The 22,958-nt window shown below is 45.0% G+C and overlaps 1 protein-coding gene and 1 long non-coding RNA gene across 2 annotated transcripts; one reads left to right on the top strand and one right to left on the bottom strand.

Annotated features, from left to right (window-relative positions):
• Positions 1–128: 128 nt before the first annotated feature.
• MAP2K2 (mitogen-activated protein kinase kinase 2) lies at positions 129–22,499 on the bottom strand. Its single transcript, XM_089535446.1, has 11 exons — positions 22,153–22,499; positions 17,218–17,428; positions 15,194–15,340; positions 13,388–13,465; positions 12,619–12,670; positions 11,927–12,051; positions 10,825–11,038; positions 9,687–9,751; positions 8,396–8,457; positions 7,752–7,797; positions 129–4,345 (listed from the first exon to the last, which is right to left on the bottom strand). Exons 1-11 carry the CDS (start codon positions 22,275–22,277, stop codon positions 4,235–4,237), a joined length of 1,236 nt encoding a protein of 411 aa, XP_089391572.1. The 5' UTR covers positions 22,278–22,499; the 3' UTR covers positions 129–4,234.
• On the top strand, positions 4,229–5,545 carry LOC149308283 (uncharacterized). Its single transcript, XR_016282140.1, has 2 exons — positions 4,229–4,337; positions 5,188–5,545. It is a non-coding gene; the product is annotated as an uncharacterized LOC149308283 (long non-coding RNA).
• Positions 22,500–22,958: the final 459 nt, after the last annotated feature.

Raw genomic sequence — 22,958 nt, 5'->3', positions numbered from 1 at the left:
GACAAGTGTATATTTGTATTTTTAGAGTCAAAGTTATTTATTTGGAGCCTAGCCTGTGTGTGTTAGACGACACGAAACAAAAAACCCTCCAGGATTTTTATAAAGACTTCATAGAACAAGAAGCACAGGCCTTTTAATGTAAAGTGCCATTTATTTTATCTCCCCGTGATGAAAATATTGAGTTTCTAAAAAAAAAAAAGCCAGAAAGAAATTGCACTGTCAAAATGCTCAACACATTCTCCTGAAACACTCCCCAAAATAACCAAAGCCAAAAAAAGAGCAAACATATCCCAAAAAAGAGAGAGAAAACCCTCTTAACAGTAGAACATCATACTAAATATTTTCTTTTAAAAATTTAAATAGAGGCAAAGAAACATAAAATACGTCGCCCTCCCGCACATACACGCACGCGCACACGCACACACCTGCAAAAGCCTCACTGTTCATAGATGCGCCATGTCAAAGGAAAGAAGTACAGCAAATTAGATCACGCAATCCCATGGGTTAATTGACAACTTAAAAAAGAAAACCCTCAAAAACACTGAATATTATTATACATTCAAATTGCAAAGAGTTACCCTATTTGATAAACTACAGTTGTGCTGGAGGGGAGGTGGAAAGAGAGAGAAAAAGAGAGACAGAATGAGAAAATTTTAAGTCACTGTTGCAAAACCAGACTGTGCAATGTACAACAGAACCAAGAAAGGGTTTCTAGATATTGAATGCTGCAAGGCGTGTAAGGATCACTTTTCTCCTCTCAGTTTACAACATACAGATTTGCAAAGGGCTCAGGAAAACCTCCTCACTTATTTCCCAGATGCTTGAACGGTACGCAAACCTCCCGCAAAACAAAATCCCCCCCCCAAACAACTCCTCTGTTGCCTTCCCTCTTTTGACTCCATAAAGGAAGGACAGTAATCCAGTTGGATCCCTCTAGAAAACATGCCAAATCGGTAACTCTGGGTTAAAAATTGAGACCTTCCAATGCTTGTCCTCCCACTCCCATCAATGGCTGGATCTCTTACAGTATCTTAAAAAAGAAAAAGGAAAGAGCGCACGGTTACATTTTATTTTCTTCTGACAAACCCAGTATATCGGAACGACAATCAGCAGCATAAACCGGACCAATGGGAGGGAACCTGATCCCTCTTCCTCCCCCGAAAGGTTCCCCATTCTTCCGCCATCAGTGGTCCTTTCCCCACATAACCCACCCCATAAGAGGCACAAGGGCCAGTTTATTTCACCCCTAGTTTAAGACCAAGGAGAGGCACAAGCAGTCGAAGGAGAAAGGAAGCAAGCAGAAGGCGGCGTGAAGCTCATGGGTTTACCCACATTTTTGTTGCTGGGTCAGAAATGCCATCATCCCCAGCCTGGGATCTGCAAAGGAGTGGAGCATTTTGCCTCCCCAAAGAAAAGAAGAAGAGAGGATGACTGAGGCAAGGGATCAAGCCTCAAGGAGAGCTATCCTTGGTCACTTTTGACCCTCAGTTGGCTTCTGGCTAAGAGATGTTAGTAGATCTTTAAAGAAAAAGAATAAAGCAAGGTTGCAGATTGTAAAGCCAGGCCGAGGAACTAAAGAATGAATCTTTCTTCCTTGTTGGGAGATTTCCTAAGAGGGGAACCAGAGAATGAAAACGAACAGCCCAAAAGGCTTCCTCCCCCCAACCCTGCTCCAGGCATCCCAGTCTGTGCAAGCTAAAAGACATTCAGTCACTGCCATTCACAATCCAACCTCAAGTCTATTCTGCACCCGTCCCAGGGATTAAGGTCAAACCGCCAAGGAAGGCAGGCTAAAGAGAGCTTCCCAAACCTTTGAAACATCTGGCAAGGCACTCCACAGGATTTTATGGCCAGTGAGAGATGGTTGCATGGGAGGCAGGAGAAAGTTCCCAGCAGCCAGGCGGAGAGCTTTCGTTAAGGGCACCCAACTCCCAGAGGTAAGAACATGGTCACACTTTGCCACACAGCTGGGACTTTCCTTGCAATGGAGAGCTCAAGATCCACGTTGGCCAAACAGTTACAGCCAATGACCCCCCAAGGGCTCCGTTGGCCACTAAAAGGCATCACTGGGAGGCTGGACCAGGTAAGCCCCTCCTGGTGTTTGGGAGCTGGAGCGGCATTTCCTGAAAGCAGCAGGAGCCCCTCAAGCACATTTCCAAGAAGGACAGAGGAAGGAGGAATGGCAGCAAATTCTCATTGAGAGCTACCAATTCCAAAGACGCTTCCAGTCTGCTCACTAGTGAGCGTTTGTAAGTTGAACTGGGGCTGTTTGGTTCAAAAAGCAGCCTCCATCAGTGCTTTGGCCCTGGAGGTGGCAACTGCCAAGGAGGATAAAATGGCTGGCAACTCAACACCCCTCTCCCCAACAACCCTATTCTGGCCACTTGCAAACAGAATGGCTTGGAAACCCGTTGTGGCTCCCCCCCTTCTTCTTCTTCTTTTTTTTTTACTGAAATTAAATGTGCTTTATCCTATTGTCCTTGACTCTTTTAAATTGTATTTTTTAATGGTCAGATGGTGTGTGTTTACCCCTCCCCCCATGGTTCCTAAAAGCCAACTGCTTTGAAAACCAATTATGTCAAAGGTAAGGAAATAAAAGTTTAACTTGTTAGAAAGGAAGGATGAAGCAGGCTAAGCTTGCAATGGCTGCAGTGGAGACAGGACAGCTTAGAGATGGAACCAGGTGGGCTTGAGGATGAGCAAAGAGATGAGCCAGAGGTGGTTCTCAATAAGAGCGGCCAAAATGCTCTCCTTCTGTTTCAGTCACCCCAGAGGCTTGCCTCTCCTAGCTCTTGAGAACTTGAGCACGCACACACAAAAAAGAAGCCCCAGAAGAGCATCAGGTGCAGAGCCAAAACATCAGCCTTACATCATGTCCTCTTGGGACAAAGGGAGAGACAGCAGCATCGCAAAGCTCACCAAGGGAATGAGATGCTCTTGTTCAGGCACAGTCCCCATGCCTGAAGGATGGCACATCTTGGCCAAACATCAGAGAGAGGGGGGGGATGTGACAGGGTGCAGGTGGGCTATAGCTGGTGGTGAGCACCACTCTTGTGAGAGGGACTGCAGAACAGTAGGCAACAGCTCTTATGTGGCTGTTGGCTATACTACCTCTCCTTCCCACACTGAAGCAATGTCTTCAGCAGACAACCAATTTTGTCCCCTCTTTAGTTAATGAACAAGTGGCATGCACCATTTTGGAATCGCAGAGCTCTGTTGAGGCTGCAATTCATTGAGCAGGTCAAGGCTTCACAGGAGAAGGCCTCAAAAAAAGGTCATAACTTAAGGAGGGAGGAGTGTGCGAATGCAAGTTAAAACATTTCAAAAGCTGGCCTGGCAACCTCACCACTAATGCCCAGCTGTGTGTGTGTGTGTGTGTGTGTGTGTGTGTGTGTGTGTGTGTGTGAGAGAGAGAGAGAGAGAGAGAGAGAGAGAGAAACTGTGTGTACAGAGAGGCAATTTCACCCTGAAAGAGCATCCCCTCATCACCCACTGCAACCCACAGAGGACAGGCAGAACTAAAGATAACTTCCTTTTGAGAAACCAAAGAGAAAAAGGCCAGGAGGAAATGGGGGGTTAAGAGGAAGCAGCACAGGAAGGGGGTTTACAGCAGCTACAGGCCTAAACTCAGCCTTCCTTAATCTTATGCCACTCGTTATCTCCTCCCACATCACTCTGACTGGCTGTTGGACATCTTCCACTTCGGCATCAACTCAGATGAAGCCACGATGCCCTCTGACCTGGGCACCTGCCCACCTCTGCCACGATCCCCAGACACAGTGAGGTCTCTGCTTCGTGTTGACTCCTCCAACCCATTCTCAGGTCCACCCAGAAGGAAGGACGGTGTAATCAGCTTGTGCCAGCAGCCTTCCACCCCCCCGCCACCCGCCCACCCCATAATGATGACACAAACCTAAAGCAGCAAAATCACCCCTGCCCCACCCCAAGTCAGAAACTCCAAGCCGCGCTCGGCTGCCCTAAGAGAAATGAAACCGAATGACGAAAGAGGAGCATCACAGAGAAAAGCTAGTTTTTGCTCTTGCTGCTGGATGACTGGGCGGTTTCCAAACGAAGGGCACTTTGCCTTTCCGGAGCACAGCGAGGAGGGGCCGGCCAAGAAAGGCAGTCCTTTTTTCTTCTGTTGAAGGGCAGCAAACGACAGCAGACAAGCAGGTGCACGAAGAAAGTGTGTATGGGGAAGAAGAACAAGGCAGTTTGCGCTTGGCGGCGGTGGTCACATAGCAGTACGGGTGGGCGTGCTGGGCTGGTTCAGCCGCAGCGTCTTACACAGCCAGCCTGCGAAGTCCACCTCTTCCACCTCGGAGCGTTTGATAAAGGTGTGATTCTGAAAGGAGAGGAAAGAAAGGGAGGGAGGGAGGGGAAGGTGCCATCAGTCAGTGGGGTATCCAAAGTGTGGAAGTGAGGGAGCAACTGGAATGAGATGACAGGGAGGCTCTTGCAGGTGTGTTTACATGCCTTCAAGTCCACTGTCAACTTACAGTGACCCCATGCATTTCATAGGGTTTTCTTAAGCAAGGAATCCTCAGAGATGGTTTTGCCAGTTCCTTCCTCTGAAACAAGAGCCTCCAGCACCTGGTCTTCACTGGGGTTTTCCTCTCTAAGGACTAACCCATCCTGCTTAGTCCTGATCCTGCTTAGCCTCCAAGATCAGAGCTGGTGCTTTCAGAGTATTCAGGTCCCAACTCAAGCTATTTAAAATGGATGCACAAGAACTGCAGGACCTGTGACCCAATGTGAACAACTGAAAGCAAGACCTTCCTAGAGCTACAGTGGTAGCCTGGTGCTCCAAAGGCAACTTCTACTGGACCAAAACCCATTGTTACTGTTGTGTGCTTTCAAGTCATTTCCAACTTATGGAAACCCTAAGGCTATCATGAGGTTTTCTTAGCAAGAATTGTTCAACAGGGATTTGCCACTGTCATCCTTTGAGGCTGAGAGAGTGTGACTTGCCCAAGGCCACCCTGTGGGCCGAACTGGGATTCGAACCCTGGCCTCATAGTCCAACACTCAAACCATTACATAGGGCTGGCTCCTCCAAAAAGCACAGCATTTAATTTTCACTGTTGGCACTTCTGGGGGATCTCATTTCTCGTTGTGTTTCTCCTTGTGTTTCCTGGAATCTCTTTCTCTCTCACTCACAAACTTACACACACATACCAATCACAGACCCTCCAAAGGAGACCCTCTTTGAGATTCCAAGAACCCTCCCTGCAGGGAATGCTGCTTGAACAACATAGAAGGTCTTTCATCACTAACATGGACGCTTCCCTCAATGCTGGATGGAAGGGGCATTTTTGCTGGCCAGGAGACAGAAGAAAGGTGAAATGCCCTGGAGGAATCTGCTTTTGGACTTCCATTTAGCCTGCTCAGGGCACCGAAGAGAGAGCTCTTGGAACTGCCTTTAAGGCCTTGAAGCAGTGCCAATTCAAGAGGCTGCAAGATGATTCATTTGGGTCTTTCAAGTATGGAGAAATATTTTTTTTAAAAAATGTTTCTAAATAAACATGTTTACAGCTTTTTAGTACACCTGAAGAGGTGAAAGATTCCTGCAAATCCATTTTAGAGAAACTGGTGTCGCTGGCCAGCATGTGTGTGAAAACTCACCACACTGAGACCTAACCGGAACAGATTGGTTCTGCCGGCACTGATCAGTACAGAACAGTCTCAGCAAGAGGCGACTCCTGTGCCGCCGACATCTGTCCGAACAATCTGCTGGAGCTACTGAATTCTTGGCAGTGAGGCCGCCTGAGCTGGCTTCTGCTGGGGCTTAGATAAGTGATGGATCCCAGCCCTTTCCTCAAAGATGCATGACACGGGCAGGCAGACTTCAAGCTCTGCAGAACCTGTTCTTTATGTCCTTACGGGGAACATGCAGAAATCTGCCACCATCCAAAACCAGGGACAAAAGGAAAGTGGTAGCTGAGTAAGCAAAAACACGCTTAAGAATAAAAGAACAGGTTGGTCCTAAGATTAAGCCCAGAGCAGGAATTTGCAATCAATACCAAAACCAGGTTCAAAAGTCCTTCCACAAAAAAACTCCATACTCAGTTGTTGCTTCACTCTGCCATTCTCTTTCAGCAGTTAATTTTTCATTCTCTTTTTTATTTATGTATTAATTTTTTCGACAGCAGGAGGAATGCTTGTTAGCCATTGCTGTAACTAGAACAATGGGAATTGGAAAGCCACCCAGAGATCCTGATCCAGTCTACCCAATCTAAGCAGTTGGGTAAGTAGGCACAGAAAAAGACAGGTATTAGGAGGAGTCGAAGGGTCTGCTGTTGGTGTTGTGTGCCTTCATGTCATGACTTTCTGACAAACAGTGACCCTAAAATGAATCTATCACTGGGATTTCTTGACAGGATTTTTTCAAGGCTTTGCCACTGTCTTTCTTTGATGCTGAGAGAGCGTGACCTGCCCAACTCACCCACTGGATTGCCATGGCTTAGCAAGGATCCAAACCTTGATCTCTCAGAGTCATAGCCCAACAGTCAAACCACTACTCCATGCTGCCTCTGACTTCTGGCAAACCTCTTCTGGGGCTTTCTTGGCATGATGTATGTATTATTCCATGGAGGTCTGCCATTGCCTTCTTCAAGGTCATCCAGTGGGTTTTCATGAAAGACAAGGGATCTGAACCCTGGTCTCTACTATGCCATGCTGGTTCTCAATTGTTATGTGCCTTCCAGTTAACTCCAACTTATGACAACCCTCTCCCAGATCTTTTCAGAGAGGACTTGCCCTTCCCTTCCTCTGAGGCTGAGCAAGTGAGTTTTCATGACTGAGTGGGCATTCAAACCCAGCTTTCTCAGAATCCCAGTGCAACATTCAAACTATACCATGCTGGCTCCCAGCAGAGGAATGCAGGGAACTATAAAGCTGTGATCCAAAGGAGTGCTCTGCCAGAACTGACAAATTCAGAAACTAGCTACGCCAACCAGAGTGTTGTCCTAGCCTTAAAAACATGCTACAGAGAGCAGGAGAAACAGAGTAAGAAGTAAAGTCCAAATTCTATTGGTGCTAGATATTAAAACATACCACTGTATTTTGGCTGTAAGAAGTCTAAGGCTGACTACCTTTGATCAATATTCCTTCCCCCCAGTCCCGTATTAACATTTCCAGCTAGATGCAACAGGGTCAGTTGCTGCTTTGCTGGGAATACAAAGCAAGGGGCAAGTGAGTTACCACAGGGGAACTAAGGGGCAGAAGAACTCTCTCTATTGTACCCCTGGGAAGCGCCTTCTCTCCAGCACTTTTCCTGAGCAGGCAAGGCAAACTAATACGAAATGGAGAATTCAGTGTTGGTGCCAAGAACTAAGTGTATGCTCTACAGAAGTGCAGGCAACAACTAACGTATAGCACAAACTATTCTGTAAATCTGTGGTTCATACCTGTAGTACTGCATGGCTAAAAACACAATGTGCAAAGTGGTCAATTTTGTTTGTTAGGTTTCTTGCCCATGTGGATTTAAACTAAAAGCATTTAAAAATCTGTAGGGGAATTTCTTAGTGGAAGCCTGAAGATCCAAAAAGTGGCTGTGACAGATCATTCAAGCACTTCCTCCCCTTTCCTCTATGTCCCTTCTACCCAGAGGAAAAGAAACGGGCAAAACCAGGCAGACGCCTGCAAATCACTGACTCAGATAGAAAGATTCTGCTTTTCTTGGGAGCAGGACTGACATTTCTATTCATATTTTGCCACCAAGCTTACAGGGAGATCTGAAGTCCACTTACCATCAGCATCTTTAGATCTGCCCGTTCAGCAGGGTTTTTAATTAAGCTGAAAGAGAGGAAAGGGATAGGTTTGAAAGCTGGCCTGCAGTTGCTGCTCCAAGGCCGCACTCACTGGGCTGGAACAGTAACATAGCTCAGGCAGGCTGGCCAAACAGGGGCCCTATGCCCTCACTCAACTAGCTGCCCCACCAACCCAACCCTATTTGTGTGGACCACTCACAAACAGATGCAGGGAGCAATCCTCTTCCCAATCTGCTCTCTCTCTCTCTCTCTCTCTCTATATATATATATATATATAGATATAGATATAGATATATAGAGAGAGAGAGAGTTTGCTAAGCTAGAAGAATAGCCAGCTTTGCAAAGAAGCCTACAGGCATTGTTAGTCTGTCTTGTTTGCATATGCTCCAGTTAGTCATTTGTGGCTTAAAAGGGGTGGGGGAAAGAGGACTGCAAGATGATCACAACTCTGCAAAGTGGCCATTTGCAAGCCAAGGGGAGAGTCCTGGGAAGCTGTGGCACTGTGACTCTAAAACCTCAAGTGTGAAGAATCCCTGCAGGCTCTGTCTTCCATCCCTCATACAGGTTAAGGGTCATCCTTAACCACAGTCATCATCACCCCCTGGATGAAAGCAAATCCTTACCATTTATTTACAAACTCATGGAAGTCTTGAGTGAAAACCCCAGTCGGCAGCTTTGGAGGTGGCTGAAAAATTAGAGAGAAAAAGTGCAAGGGTAAGATATACTATATGTGGGCCAGACAGCCTCAACGGAAAAAAGAGGCAACTAATATTTTTACTAATACTTGACTGCGCTGAAAAGTTTTGCCACATCCAATAAGCTTCTATATTTTAACAACTTGTGTTGTCTTTTTTAGGCCTGATGTTGCCTATTCTGCAACAAATTTAAAAATGTTAGCACGGTTGTTGTGTGGTTTCAAGTTGTTGTTATTGTGACCCCTAAAAGCAGAGCTTTCTTGGCAATGAGTTGCCTTTGGTTTCCTCTGAAGTGGATAAAATGTGACTTGCCTAAGGTCCCCCAGTGAGTCTTCCATGACTGAGAGAGGATTCAAACCATGATCTCTGAAGTCATAGTCCAATACTCAAACCACTACAATACACTGGCTATCCTCAAGGGACTAAGATACCTTAAAAGATGGACTGTGCAACACACAGTTCACTCCACCAAAAGCTTTCCACAGCCTGAGGCAACTGCCTCACACTGTGTAATAGTATGGCCAATTCTGTTTCACCCCATGACAAGACACACTCTCTTGTGTTTTTCCCTGACAGCAACCCCCTTTTGCCTTCTTGCCGTTCTCCTTCTGATACATTTAAACACCCAAGACATTAATCTCTTTCCCCTCAGTCTGGCTCATCTATATTTTCCCTCCTCTCCCGTTCCCTCACTTCAACTTAAAGGTCTGATGAGCAGGGTCTGCATCCTTTTCTCTTCCCAGCACAGCCTCTCATCTTTATAAAGCACTCTGCAAAATAATGAACAACAAAATCTAGGAACATGGACAAGATTGGCCTCAGACCAGCTCTTGGGTGAAATGAAATGATGCTGGGTTAACTTATATATAGATTGCATTTTAGCCGTGGGGCTTACCTGCACTACACATTTTGAGTAGACAAGAAAGAAAGAAGCATAAAGGATTGGGAAGGTACAGAACAAGGATTGGGCACTCCCATCCTCTCTGACCGATCCCTCGATTTTCCAGCCCTTCCACATAATCCTGTAGGCTAGTTATTCAAGAAGCAAGATGTAACACCAGACACTTGAACAGCACAATAATAGTAATTAAAACAAAAACAAAAACATAGGATTCTTTCTCCCCTGTAAACACCTAAGCTCTGCCTGCCTCCAATATTTTAAAGCTACGAAGCAAGAAGTCTTACCCACCCCATACAATTCACAATTCACACTACCAACCTCATTAACAATGTAGTCCAGCAATTCAAAGATGGCCATCGCGGGGCGGCTATCCATCCCATGGCCTGCAGCATGACAAGGGACAACAGGCAAGATGAGAAGCAGTGTGCTTACAAATCATTAAAAAGAAGCCTAACACTTGAAAATAAATAAATAAATAAATAAATAAATAAATAAATGAATGCATGCTTATAGTCCTAAAGTGTTAGCATGAAAGATCTCAGGAATAAGAGAGGAACAACCCCAGGATGGTAGCACTTGAGAACCAGGTGAGGTACTGCCTGCCGGGCTCCTCTGCCATTCAAAGAGGAAGATGCTTCTGAGAGCACTGCTGCCTAATGGTTCTTCTACATCACCCCACCCCTCCTTATCAAACATCTCAGCCATACCAGGCATGGTTAGGCTCTGGATGCCACTGCCTGGGAGAACCTATATAAAATACAGCAATGAGTTAAGAGAAACCCACACAATGCTGTAGCAGGGGAGTTCCCCCATCAGCTGTACAGCATGGGCGTGTTACAGACGGGCCCATAGAGGCGCCGTCATCACGTGCAAGGGGTGGCGCTTTTAGATGCCCCTTGCCCCTCGCACGTGAGGGCATCAAAATGGTGGCGCCCTATGCAGATGGGCGCTGCGATTTTGATGTGATGGACGCCTAGCGTCCGCACGTCACAGCGCAGTTGGCGCCTTGCGGCGTCATAACTGCACCACAAGAAAAACCCGCTTTTTGCAGGTTCTTTTTGCTGTGTGGAGGAGCCGCACAGTTTGCCCGCTACGGCTCCTTCGTGCAGCAAACAAGGGCGGCGGCAGACCACCCTTTTGGGCAGTCTGTAACACGCCATGAGTTGGAAATTGTTCCCAGGCTCCCTCCAGTCCCCTCTGTGCTTTTAGGGTCCCTAAGAAGAGGAGGAGAGAAGGGAAGGGAAGGAAAGGGGTCTAAAGGGAACGGAACATGAGCCTATGTTTTGGCCTGATGGACCATTCGCTTCACATGCTTATTTCAACCATCCCCTATCGGGAGAAAGATAAACTATACATGAAATAAAAATAAATTATCTACAGTGGCCCTTACCAATACAATGATTCCTACTAACAGAGACCTAATTGCAAGCACCCTCTCGCAGCTCCCGCAGCCTACCGCTAACAGGCCGGCCTGGGGGCCTGGGCCGTGGCGAGATGCTGTGGGGTTCCCCTTCTGCCCCATCAACCATAGGGCGGCCAAAGATCACCTCCAGCTCCTTGGCATCTGGCGGGGGGATAGGGTACCTTCCGATCGACAGCTCCACCAAAGAAAGGCCCATGCTCCAGATATCAGACTGAACCGAGTAGTGAGTGCCTTGTAGGCGCTCGGGCTGCAAGGAGTTGAAACAGAGACATGTTAATAAAGATCAGTCAGATAATAATAATAAGAAATACACCTGCTGAATATCCTATTCCCAAGGGAATGCTCAGTAAGGATCTCAACAGTGTGAGAGACCATTAGGAGTTTTTCTCTAGAGCTGACCACTAAGACTAAATGTGTCTCTAAGGGAGGAGATCATCTCTCCAAGACCTGTTGCTGTAAGTTACATAGAAAAACTTAGTTGTTGTATGCAGGACCTTCTCTACTGTGCCCCCCCCCTCCATTTTATGCAATACTTTCCCCTCAGAAGCCAGACCAGTGCCAACATTTGGTAGGCTTCGTTTTAAATTATTTTAAATGGTTTGATATTAGGTAATAAATGGTTTGGTTTTATGTTATAAATGATTTAATATAGGCTTTTAAATTGTTATTTATTGTCTCAAATTGATTTTAAGATCTTTGGATATAGGGCAGGATACAAATATTTTAACAAATAAACAAATGGCACATTAAGCCCTGCAAATACATGAATAAAATAGCAGAAATTCTTCTAAAGTAGGCAAATAAACTGTCTAAAAATGGATCATGCACCCTGCCTAGGAAAAACCCGTGGTATGTAGTTGTGACTGAAAAGCCTCTTTTTATGACAACTCTGCTGAGGCCATGTATTGAAAACAGAAACCATGTTGGGAGCTTTTAATTAGAAAGTTGAATTTCAGTCCTCAAGCTTTCAATTAAGAAACTCGTTTTAAGGTTTAACTCCCACCCAGCCCCAATGGTGCTCCTGTGTCCTTGGGTCATATTATTTTAGCTGTCTTCTCAATAATAAGATGAGGCATCACCAATTCACAATGTTATTTTTTTAAAAAGTTATCAGAAAGAAAGCAAAGGAACATACAGACATATAGGACCGAGTGCCCACAAAGGAATTCGCCATCGAGTCAATGAGCTGACCGCTGACCCCAAAATCACAAAGTTTAATCTCTCCTCGGGAATTCACCAATATATTAGAAGGCTTCACATCTGCAAATGAATTTAAAAACAAAAGCAAAGAGGTGACATGATTAACAACAGCCCTACAGTTAGCAATCCAGGGCAGGAGAAGGCCCATTCTCATAACTATTTACTCATCAAGAGCACAGTTTGGTTATTCAGTGCAGACTCAGCCCTCCCAAGATTATGTTGACAGCCTTTTTGTTTGAAATAAGACAGAAAGCAAAAGCAAATTCCTAGCCCTCAAGGAGAATATTTACAGAATAATTGGTTGCATGCCCCAGGTGAGACAGCAATAAAGAGGTCTTTTGTGAATCTCCATAGAAAGAACACAAGGAGACCTGATCAACAGTTTCAGTGTTTCCATCTCCACATCCACAAACAAACTCATCCTCTGAGATGTGATGGTAACAATTTGCTTCAGGAGGAGAATTTTGACCAATTTACAAACTCAAACCTCAGATGCAGAGGAATGTTGCACAAACTCATTACACTTTGGGGCAAGGGCCTTGCCTAGTTTGATGCAACTGCACAATCTGGGTTCTCTCAGCACAGAATACATACTATGCCTATTGCTTGCCCTGATTTCCTCCTCACCTCTGTGCATGATCTGGTGCTTCTCTCGCAAGTAGGCCAACCCTCGCAGAACCTAGAGAAAGGAAAGGTGGGTATGAGAGTGGGATGGAGAAGGAGGAGGAAAAAGAATTGAGAGAGGTCAGCACAAGGCTACAACAAGGGGGAGCTCCTTAAATCACCATAAAGCTTTGATCAAGACAGACCCTGCAAGGAGCAGATGTCTCATTCTAAAAGAGGGGTGCAGCATCTTCTGTCCACCTCGCTGGCTGGACCAGAAATAACTGGTCCAAATTACACTCAGCATATGAACTCCCACTGCTACTGTGTCACCCATCTGCAATGTTTCAAGGGGGCTTGAGGAGGCAGAGAGTCTTGGCATGTGAGGTTCCTGCTCCTTCCCAGTTTCTTCTCCCTTTCCCATTATTTCTGTTCTGCCCAGGTCAAGAAACTGTGTGGGCTTGCCACCCCTTCCTCAATGGCAGTTCCTCTGTTCATATGTTCATGAATGAGTGCTGCTCTCTGGCTATGACCTTCAACCAGAGAAACAGGGTCACAATGATCTCAGCAAAAACTGTATGTTTGCCTTCCCATGCCGTTAAACTTTCAGAAACCTGAGAGCATTTTTCCTGTTAACATGAAAATACAACAGAATCTTTCGGCCCATATGTGCAAATGATTTCCTTTAGTTTTTTTAATTGCCATTGATGTCTCCCTCTGGAAATACTGGAATTGTCCTTTGCTATTTTTATTTTATTATTTCTTGCAAAAAGGAGGGCGACTATTTACTCACCGCGATGCTGACCTTCCCCAAGATTTCCTCAGGAATTCTCTTGGCTTCCTTCAGTACTTGATCTAGGGAGCCTCCATCCTAAGTTCAGAGGAAAGTTTTTATGACTTGTACCATTATTTCTAAGCCACTTTTGACTCAGAACGGTGAAGTACAAATTTCGAAAACTTTTAAAGCATCATATACATTCACAGATGTTTTCCATCATCACTGTCCAAAGAGGAAAGCAATTCTACGAGGCTGAAAACCTGCTTCAAAGCAACTGAACAGAGAAAAACCAAATCACTAGCCATCCTATAAAGCAGCACACTCTCTCTGCACCTTCAAATCATCTCTTCCCCATTGTCTTAAAGGGGTACACTAAGATAATGTCTGACAATAATTGGCTTGTTCTGTTTGGGTGCCTTATTTTTGTGATGGAAGAATTCACAGGGCTCTCCTGGCTATACGATAACAGAGCAAGTCAGCAGATGGCACTATCTCCTTTATATGGGGGGGAGGAGGATATTTTTATTGCTGCCAGGCCCTGCCCTAAATGTGCATGGCATCATGGATAACAAACCTTCAACACTTTCAGGGTCTCTCTTCTCCCATATGAATTTGCAGGGGCCCACTACCCCTTTGGCAACTAGGCCAACAGTTACAATGCTCTCTTGGCTGTGGAACCCTTGACACTCCCTGAACACATCTGCCTGGTACCCAAGTGACTATCACTTACAAAGACGACAAGCAGTTTTGATTATTCTTAAGATGTTAACAACAGCTGAGACTCTTTTTCATACACTGCTTGTTCTACAGAGGCTTCTCTGTCAGCCAGTTTTATTGTCTTCATTTCTCTGTTTCAATTTTCTAAAAAAAAGCTGTGTGTGCCCATACACAGGGATGTGTGTGTTAAGTCACCTTGGCAGTTACTTAAAGATTAAGAGGTAATGTATGAGTATCAAGTAAATAAAAGTAAATATCCTCTTGGCGGGACCCAAGTGCTATTTAAGCAAAGCAGGGCAATTTTCAAACACGTCACTATGAGGTGTCAGGCCCAACCTTAGCCACGCCTTTCAATCCACCCACAACTCTATGGTACAGTGTGAGATTTTGAAATGGGGTAGGTGGACCATTACTGGTGTAGTCCCAGAGCCTCTTGAGGAAGAGCAATGACTTCCAGTCGTTCTGTTTAAGAGCCCAAAAGACTTGCTGGACCAGCCCAAACATCCACCTCATCCAGCTTCATGTTTCCAACTGTGGCCAGTCATAGTGAAGACACTCCCTCTCTTTCTTCTGCTAATATTCTGGCTCAGTGCTGCCTCTGAACCTGGACTCACAGGCTCTGCTATCCTCCATGCATTTACCTAATCTCTTCTTTGAATCCACATAAAGCCAGCAGCTATCTTGGAGAAATGAACACCATAAATAAATTATGTGCTGTGCAAATGATTTCCTTTTGTATCTACTGGCAATCAGTTTTAATGTTGATCTCAAGTTGAAACATTCTGGAAAGGTGGAGGGGAGTACCCACGTGAAAAGCAAAGCTACATTAAAAGGACAATCCATATATAAACCATTTGAAAACCACACATAACAGGTATCCCTAAAGTTGCTGTCTAATATCTGAGTGCAGAGAATTGTGTGTGTTTGTATGTGTGTGTGTTATTTTAAATATCTTACATATTTATTCCAGACTGTTGATTTTGCATGTCCTGGACGTTTGGAGAAGGTGTAGTCCAAAACGTGACCCACTTTCACCTAATCCTCTGGCACTGAACACATTCCCTGTTACGATTCTGGAAGGCAGAAGAGGAAATATGGCCTCACCATATGCTCCATACAGATGCTGATCTCCCCATCACTGTAGAAGGCGCCATAGAAACCCACAATGTACGGTGAATTGCACTCATGAAGCACTTGCAGCTCACGGATGATCTGGTTCCGAATGGCAGGTTTGATCTCCAAGTGAATCAGCTAAAGAAAAGGAAGGCAGGGGAGAAGGAATCAAAGAATGAAGAGACAGAACTAGCCCCAAGTACCAGTTAATTGTTACTTCCCAAAGGCAGTGAACAGAAGCTCAGGGCTTTTTAAATTAGTAGCACCCTCGGGGACAAAGGGGGAAAGACTCTAAGCCACTTTTGACAGAGCTGCTATGAAAAAGATCAAATAAAGTGATGGTTAAGGATGGAGGATTTATGGCTAAGTTTCATCTCTCCTTCACTTGCTTTTATTTGCTCCAAACCACATGAGACTCAGGGAACCAAGTGATAGCAGGAGACCCCAAAATGTGCAAAAACTGCCCCATGTACCCCCAAAAGGGACACAAATTGCATTTTTTTAAAAAAAAAATCCACCTGGCATCGTATTCAGTAGTTATAAGACTGTAAACCAGATCTAAAATCCTGTAACTCTGGCAATTCGTGATTCATGTAACTATGGCAATGAAACTCTGTCATCATAGTTACATCTGCCAGTATAGGATCTCAGCCTCCTACTTTTTTTTTAAGGAAAAAATTGGGTGATAAGGGGCCTTCCCCACCCTGGCCTACATCATTAGGAGGAACTTTCTGACAGTAAGGGCTGTTCGACAGTGGAACACACTCCCTCGGAGAGTGGTGTCTTCCTCTTTGGAAGTCTTTAAACAGAGGCTGGATGGCCACCTGTTGGGTATGCTTTGAGATTTCCTGCATGGCAGGGGGCTGGATCGGATGGCCCTTGTGGTCTCTTCCAACTCTAAGATTCTATGATCATGCTAGACAGAATCTTGTACATCTATACATAAGTGCCTTGGTGTTTTTATTACAAGAGTAAAGGCTGGCTACTGCAGCTTCCAACACTGAAGGACAACAGTGGCAGAAGAAATCAACTCCAGTCTTTTATCTCCACAATTAATAAAGGGATCATGGATGAAGTCCTTTCCAGTATTGAAATTATAAAAGTGAAACTAAGCCTACACACCAGCTAGGAGTAATTAGGAAAAGACGAACAATTGTGACTGTGTGCTCAGTCAGCAACACTCAAACACAAGCTTCCAGGATGCAGTCTTGATTTGTGTGTTCTGCTATGGATGTTGCAAGGCAATGCAAAAGAATTAGAAACAAGCAAAACAGGCCTCATAGGAATGCTTGGCTGATCAAAACTCCCAAGTCACCTGGTTATCCTGGTACCTAAGCATTCCACATTTGAGTCCGGGAAATTTTGGCATATGCTGTAGCTGTATGAAGAGCAAGTGTCTCAAATCTGAGGTGGTGAAGGGAATCTGTGACTCTTAAGCATCTTTACATTGCTAAAAGGCAGATGAATACAATTTAGGAGTGCTGCTACAGGAGGTGGGAGCACTGCCCTTCAAATAAGAATTCCTTCCGCTGTCAGATTTCTGGCACTGTGGAGCACAAGACCTTGAAAACTGTTCACACCTAGACTTCTCTTCAGTTTGTTGCACTGGCCGTCCCTTGATCTTTGCCTGCCCTGGGTCGCTTTGCTTTGATCCTAAACTTCAGGATGCCTAAACTGTATTTCTAAAGGAAATTTTTAAGTGATGGCAATGCTAGAAATCTGGGGACTGAAAGAAAATTTCACAAAGGCCCTGAATTCTTGTTTGAGAAAGGCAACACTCTAATGTTGCCCCACCTCTAAAAACAGAATTTATTCCTGAAGAGATTGGCTATTAAAGACTCTGGCAACAACATGACATCCTTTTATAAAATCTGCCAAGGGTGATGAAGCTACATCAAAACTCAGACAGTCTCATCACCGCACAGGTTTCCAGTTGTAGTGCTATCCTTTCCTGGCCCCTGTGACTTACTTTAGATGGCCCAAAGCATTTGGTCACACACTGCTCCTCCGCTCACCTTCCGTGCCATGATTAGCCCTGAGGGTTTGTGTTGTACTTTGGTGACCACCCCGCCATTGCCGGCTCCGAGCTCTGAAATCCTCTCAAAATCGTCATCTTTCAGCTCTCCCACTTTGGCCTTTTGTGTGAGGAAAGCCTCCAACCGCTTCTTCTGCTGCTCATCCAACTCCAGTTCTTCCAGTTTCTTCTGGAGGTCAACAAGATGTGCTCTGAGAAAAGACAGAGGGAGAATGATTGGACCCTGTAAGATCCACACCTGTCCTGTTGCACACTTCAGCACTGGAGAAGTCTGGCTCTTTGTTAGCTACAGACTCAGTCGCATGTGGCTGACATATAAATCACCAAGAGAAACCATTCTAAGTTGCCATGGATTCCTAAAATCCTGGTGCCAAAAATATTCTGGGCTGTCTCCAAGGGATAGATTTCCTCCTTCCCAGTTGCTGCTTTCATTGCCATCCATTGCACTTCCCTGATTTTGTAACACTCAACACCCAACCTATTCATGAAAATAAAGGATTTCCACATCAGTGGTTCCAAAAATGGCACACACCTTTTAAATAGCCATCTGCCTTCACCCCAAGTCCTACTCCATACCCTTTTTCAGACCTCTTCCTCTCCCACCCCACAACCTCCTCCCATAAATTCCTCCCTTAGGCTCCTGTCCTACACAAACCTATTTGGGTGTGGGGCAAACACGCAAAGGCCATGAGATCCCATTTCTTGCCTTGAAATCTTTTTCCTATAGTCTATCAGCACCTTTCCTCGCCACCCACTTTCACACATGGGTCCCCTTTAAAAGTCTCGTGCTTCCCTTCATGGTATATGCTGGCTTATAAAAAAATTCATTTGCAATAATAATAATAATAATAATAATAATAATAATAGCAGTGGCCTTTGAATCCATCTGAGTGGTTAGTTGACTGCCAGAACAAAAACCCAACAGCATTTTACAAAACGAATGAATAAATCAAACTGTTCCTAGCAAAGAGACCCTCTGCCTTTCCCAACTGTTCATTGCCTGAGTCACCACAGCAAATAACAACCACCAAACAATAATTATATAGGAAACCCTTCCTTATCATAAAGCCTCCATTCCTTCTATTTCTGAGGCCTTCCTGTAGATATCTGTCCACTTAAATGTCTCCCCCATGCGCCTCTCTCCTCCACATGCCTCCCGCAAGCTTTTCAATGTTTAACCCCCCCTGCCCAGCGTCACTGGAGTTTTCTCATTATGACTCTCCCACAACACGCCTTTCATCACCTTCTCCAGACTCTCCCACTGACCATCATCCTCTCTTAGTTTTTCCATACATAGAATCCCCTTTAAATGCCTCATGTGCCCCCCTTAAAAGACCCCTTCTCTCTCTCTTTCAGCTGCCTTCCCCCCACCCCATAATTCCCAACACACCAAACACCCCGCCAGGACTTCTCAATAACATCACAGCTGCCGTTATTACTATTAATAACACACATTATTGAAGTCCCATTAGCAACTGAATAAAACACAGAACACTCCAGTAGTCTTCCTTAACTGAAGCGGGAGGCCAGCTGACTCTGTGGCTGAACACTGAGGAAATATATAGACTAAAATAATGCATCCCAATGGACTGCAATGGGTCTAATCTAGCTAGGACTGTGTTGAAGCCAAAATATGATCAGTAGTAAGATTGGCAATTATATTGCCAGCAATACTGGTAACACTGCCCACAGAATTAGTAGCAAAATTGACACTACTATGAGCAACAGCAACAGCAGCAGCAATAGCAGCAACATAACTGCAAGCAATGCTGATGACATTGTCAATATACAGTAACTGGTTGACAACCCCATCAATGCCAATATTGACATCATTGATTGAAATCACCAGTAGAATTTCTGGCAACTTTATCAGCATTTGTCAATAGCCAGCAACAACACTGACTGTATTTTCATTAGCAATACTGGTCATATAATTATTAGTATGCCAGTACTAGAAATATTAACAGTGATATTATCATTATTATATTCCCAATATTAGTATTACTTAGTATAATAATAGCAATTATTATCCACATTCCCCACTTGCTAACTCCCTTCCATATCTGGGTCTCTCCTCCTCCTTTTAAAAGCCCCATACTTCCCCTCAGACTCCTCTACTGTCATTATTACTATGACTATTATTATCATCAATACAATACTATCAATAGCAACACTGGCAACATGATCGCCAGTAGCAATTGCCTGCACTGGCCATCATCTTATCAGTACATGTCAGTTCCAATACTGGCTACATGATCAGCAGCAGCAAGACACCGGCATTGGAAATACAGGCAGGGATATTACCAATATTGGCTACATGATCACCAGCACTGACAGTATAAGCTGAAATATTAGCAACAGCATTGCTGTTATCCATAGGAATACTGGCAATATGATTGCGGGTCTCAGCTCACCAGCCTTGGAAACACAGGCAGGAAAATTAGCAATTTCGCTTGCGGTACTGGCAACCTGGCCACCAGTAACAACTTGCCAGCGTTGGAAATATAAGGAGAAACACTAGCAGTATCACCTCCAATAACAGTTGCAATGCTGGACACCGGCAGCAAGACACCAGCACTGGCAACACTGGCAGGAATATTAGCAATAATCACTGCTATTATCATTTGCGATATTGGCACACATGATCGTTTATGCTAACTCAACAGTGCCAGCTGTATCAGCAGGAATACGAGGAACATCACTGCTATTATCAGTTGCAATATTGGCAACCTGGCCACCAGAAGCAAGACATCAGAACTGGCAAGATCACCAGGGTTATTAGCAATTATCAGCTAGACCATTGGCTAGATGGTCACCAGCAGCAACTCAACTGCACTGGCCATACTGGCAGGCATATTAGCATCACAGCAATTCACCAGCATTGGCAGGAATATCAGGAGCATCATTAACCATGCCCACCTATGACATTGGCAACACTGTTAGTAATAGCAGGGCTCCCTTCCTCTCGCTCTATTCCATGTGTGGGTCAGTCTCTCCGCCCCCCCCCCCCGACTCCATACCTCCCAATAATAATGTTTATAACCAAATAGTGGGGCATTAAACCAACATATACTACCAAGAAGGCAGACAATGGAACATAATGCCTTCATATCCCCCCTCAGCTCCTCTAGTATTAATATTTCTGTGGTGATGATTATCATTAGTATCAATAGCAACAGTGTTAATATGTTATTATAAGCAGCAATATTAGCAATTTTATATATATATATATATATATATATATAGTAGGCCAGTTACTTTACCTTATAATCTGTATTTATATAGTGTACGTATATAGACAGACAGATGCATTTATGTGTGTGTGTATATATAGTATGTACATGCATATATAGTCTGTGTATAATGTGTGTGTATGTGTATATACATACACACACACACAGAGTATATATATAGTCTGTGTATAATGTATGTGTCTATATATTTGGGTGTAGTTAGAATCACAGAATTGGAAGAGACCCCAAGGGCCATCCAGCCCCACTTCCTTCTGCCATGCAGGAATTCACAATCAAAGCATCTCCATTGACAGATGGCCATCCAGCCACTGTTTAAAGACCTCAAAAGAAAGAAGACTCCAAGGCAGCATCTTCTACTGTCGAACAGCTCTTACTGTCACAAGAAGTTCCTCCTAATGTTGCGGTGGAACCTCTTTTCCTGCACTTCTATAGCATGTTTATATACACATGTGTGTGTATACGGCATGTATGTGTATTTACATATTGCATCTCTTGTGTGTGTGTGTAATTACACTCATCCCTCCATATTGGCGGCTTTGATTATTCACGGATTTGATGGATATGTTCCCTCTAGGATTATCTAGGTCCTCCAGTGCAACTCTATGGTCAACTTGAACTAAATACTCTACTAGGCATTTGCACCTCCTCCAGTGCAGTTCTATGGTCAGTGTCTGTCGGACGTTGAACAGAGTTGCGCTGGAGGATCTAGGGATTCCTAGAGAGGCATCCTCTCAGGTAAAAACATGGCGTTGTTGTTATTTGTGGTTTTTCCATAGTCTCGGGGGTCTTGTGCCCCTAACCCTAGCGAATAGGAAGAGACAAGTGTATACAGTGTGTGTGATTCTGTATGCGTAGAATTGAAAGCATCACAGTCCAATGCCAAAAGCACAGCTGTGTCAGTCTACAAAGTCAGTTATGTAGAGAGATCTTGCTGCGCCTTTGAGACTCACTGGAAGAAAGAAGTTGGCAGCAGGAGCTTCCCTAGACTTCAGTCTACTTCCTCAGATGCACAGCTGCATATGTGCGCATTTCTATACTAAGTGTGTGTGTGTGTTTATATACAAACACATATAATATTATGTGTTTGCATTTCTATAACATTATATACATAATAAGCACAAGATATCTGCACAAAGAAATACACAGACATATAAACACAGTATAGTTATATATTTCTATACACAAACACACACATATATATATACAGTATATATGTTTGCATTTGTATAGCATTACAATAAACACAAGATAGATGTGTGTATATATATATAGCACAAAGAAATATACACAAACATTTACATACAGTATATATGTTTGTATTTCTATAGCATTATATGTATAATGCACACACACACACACACACATAGCACAAAGAAATACACACACACACATACATATATATACTGTATATATATATGGAGAGAGAGAGAGAGAGAGCACAAAGAAATACACAAACATATATATATATATATATATATGCAAACACAGAGACATATATATATATATATATATATATACATATACATCCTTTGATTCCCTCTCTCCCCGCGCGGTCCTTCCTCCTCCGGACTCACACACACATATATCATATACACTTATATCTAGAGAGAGAGGCAGAGACGTATCTCCTTCTCTCCCTCCTCCCTTCCCTGGAGACTCACTGGGGTCCGTCGGCGGGGCCTCCTGTTCCGCCTGGGCCTGCCTCCCCTCCTGCGGGGCCGGGTCCCTCGGCGATGGTCGGGGTGATGTTGAGGGCCGGCGGCACCAGCTTCCTTTTGGCCGGCATGGCGGCGGCGGAGGGAGGGCGGGCGTCGTGGTTCTGAGGCCCCTCTCACTCACTGACTGGTGGCTCGCTGCTTCCCTCGTTAGCGGTGGGCTCTCCTTCGGGGCAGCAGCTGCGGCGGCGGGGCGCCCTCGCTCCTCATGGCCCGGCTGGGGCTCCGCGAAGGAAGACGAGGAGGAAGAGCCCAGCGGCGGAGACTGACTGAGAGGGGGAACAGGGAAGGGGCGGGGCCCCAGGGGGAGGGACATCCCGGAGACACCTCATTGGTTAATTGGATGGCCGCCGCCGCCAGGCCTTCTCCGCCATTGGGTGAGTTTTCAGGACCGAAGCGCCCATTGGCTGATCCAGGCTTGGCCCCACCCATCATGTCCAGCGCCGTTCCCGCCTCCTCCTCTGACGCCAGTCCCTCCTCGTTGGTTGGACTCCCTCCTGCCCCGCCTCCTCTTAGCTCCATTGCCATTGGTCGAGCGCTCTCGACTCTTCTCTCTCTTGATTGGCTCTCGCTTAGGGCGTGAAGAGCGGGGGGAAAAAGGAGGGGCGCGATAGTGGGGAAGGGAGGTAATCTCGCGAGAATATAACAGGGAGGGTGACTGTAACGCATGCGCAGAAAGACATATGAGGGGTGGAGGAGAAGCGAGACATAAAAGGGTGGAGAAAAAGGGCGGGAAAAATTTGCGCCGCGCA

The sequence above is a fragment of the Sceloporus occidentalis genome, unplaced genomic scaffold, assembly GCF_023333645.1.
Source record: "Sceloporus occidentalis isolate IW3139 unplaced genomic scaffold, rSceOcc1.0.p SCAF_8, whole genome shotgun sequence".
In the NCBI taxonomy this organism is placed as follows: domain Eukaryota; kingdom Metazoa; phylum Chordata; class Lepidosauria; order Squamata; family Phrynosomatidae; genus Sceloporus; species Sceloporus occidentalis.
The sequence above is the reverse complement of the archived record's forward strand: the minus strand, read 5'-3'. Positions and strand labels throughout refer to the sequence as shown.

Coding starts and splice junctions, on each gene's coding strand:
- MAP2K2 (XM_089535446.1), bottom strand. CDS start 22,277: ATGCCGGCCAAAAGGAAGCTGGTGCCGCCGGCCCTCAACATCACCCCG. Junction 13,466..15,193: donor GCATCTGTATGGAGCATATG/GTGAGGCCATAT, acceptor CTCTGAACTTAG/GATGGAGGCTCCCTAGATCA. Junction 8,458..9,686: donor TGGACTACATTGTTAATGAG/GTTGGTAGTGTG, acceptor CTAATTTTTCAG/CCACCTCCAAAGCTGCCGAC.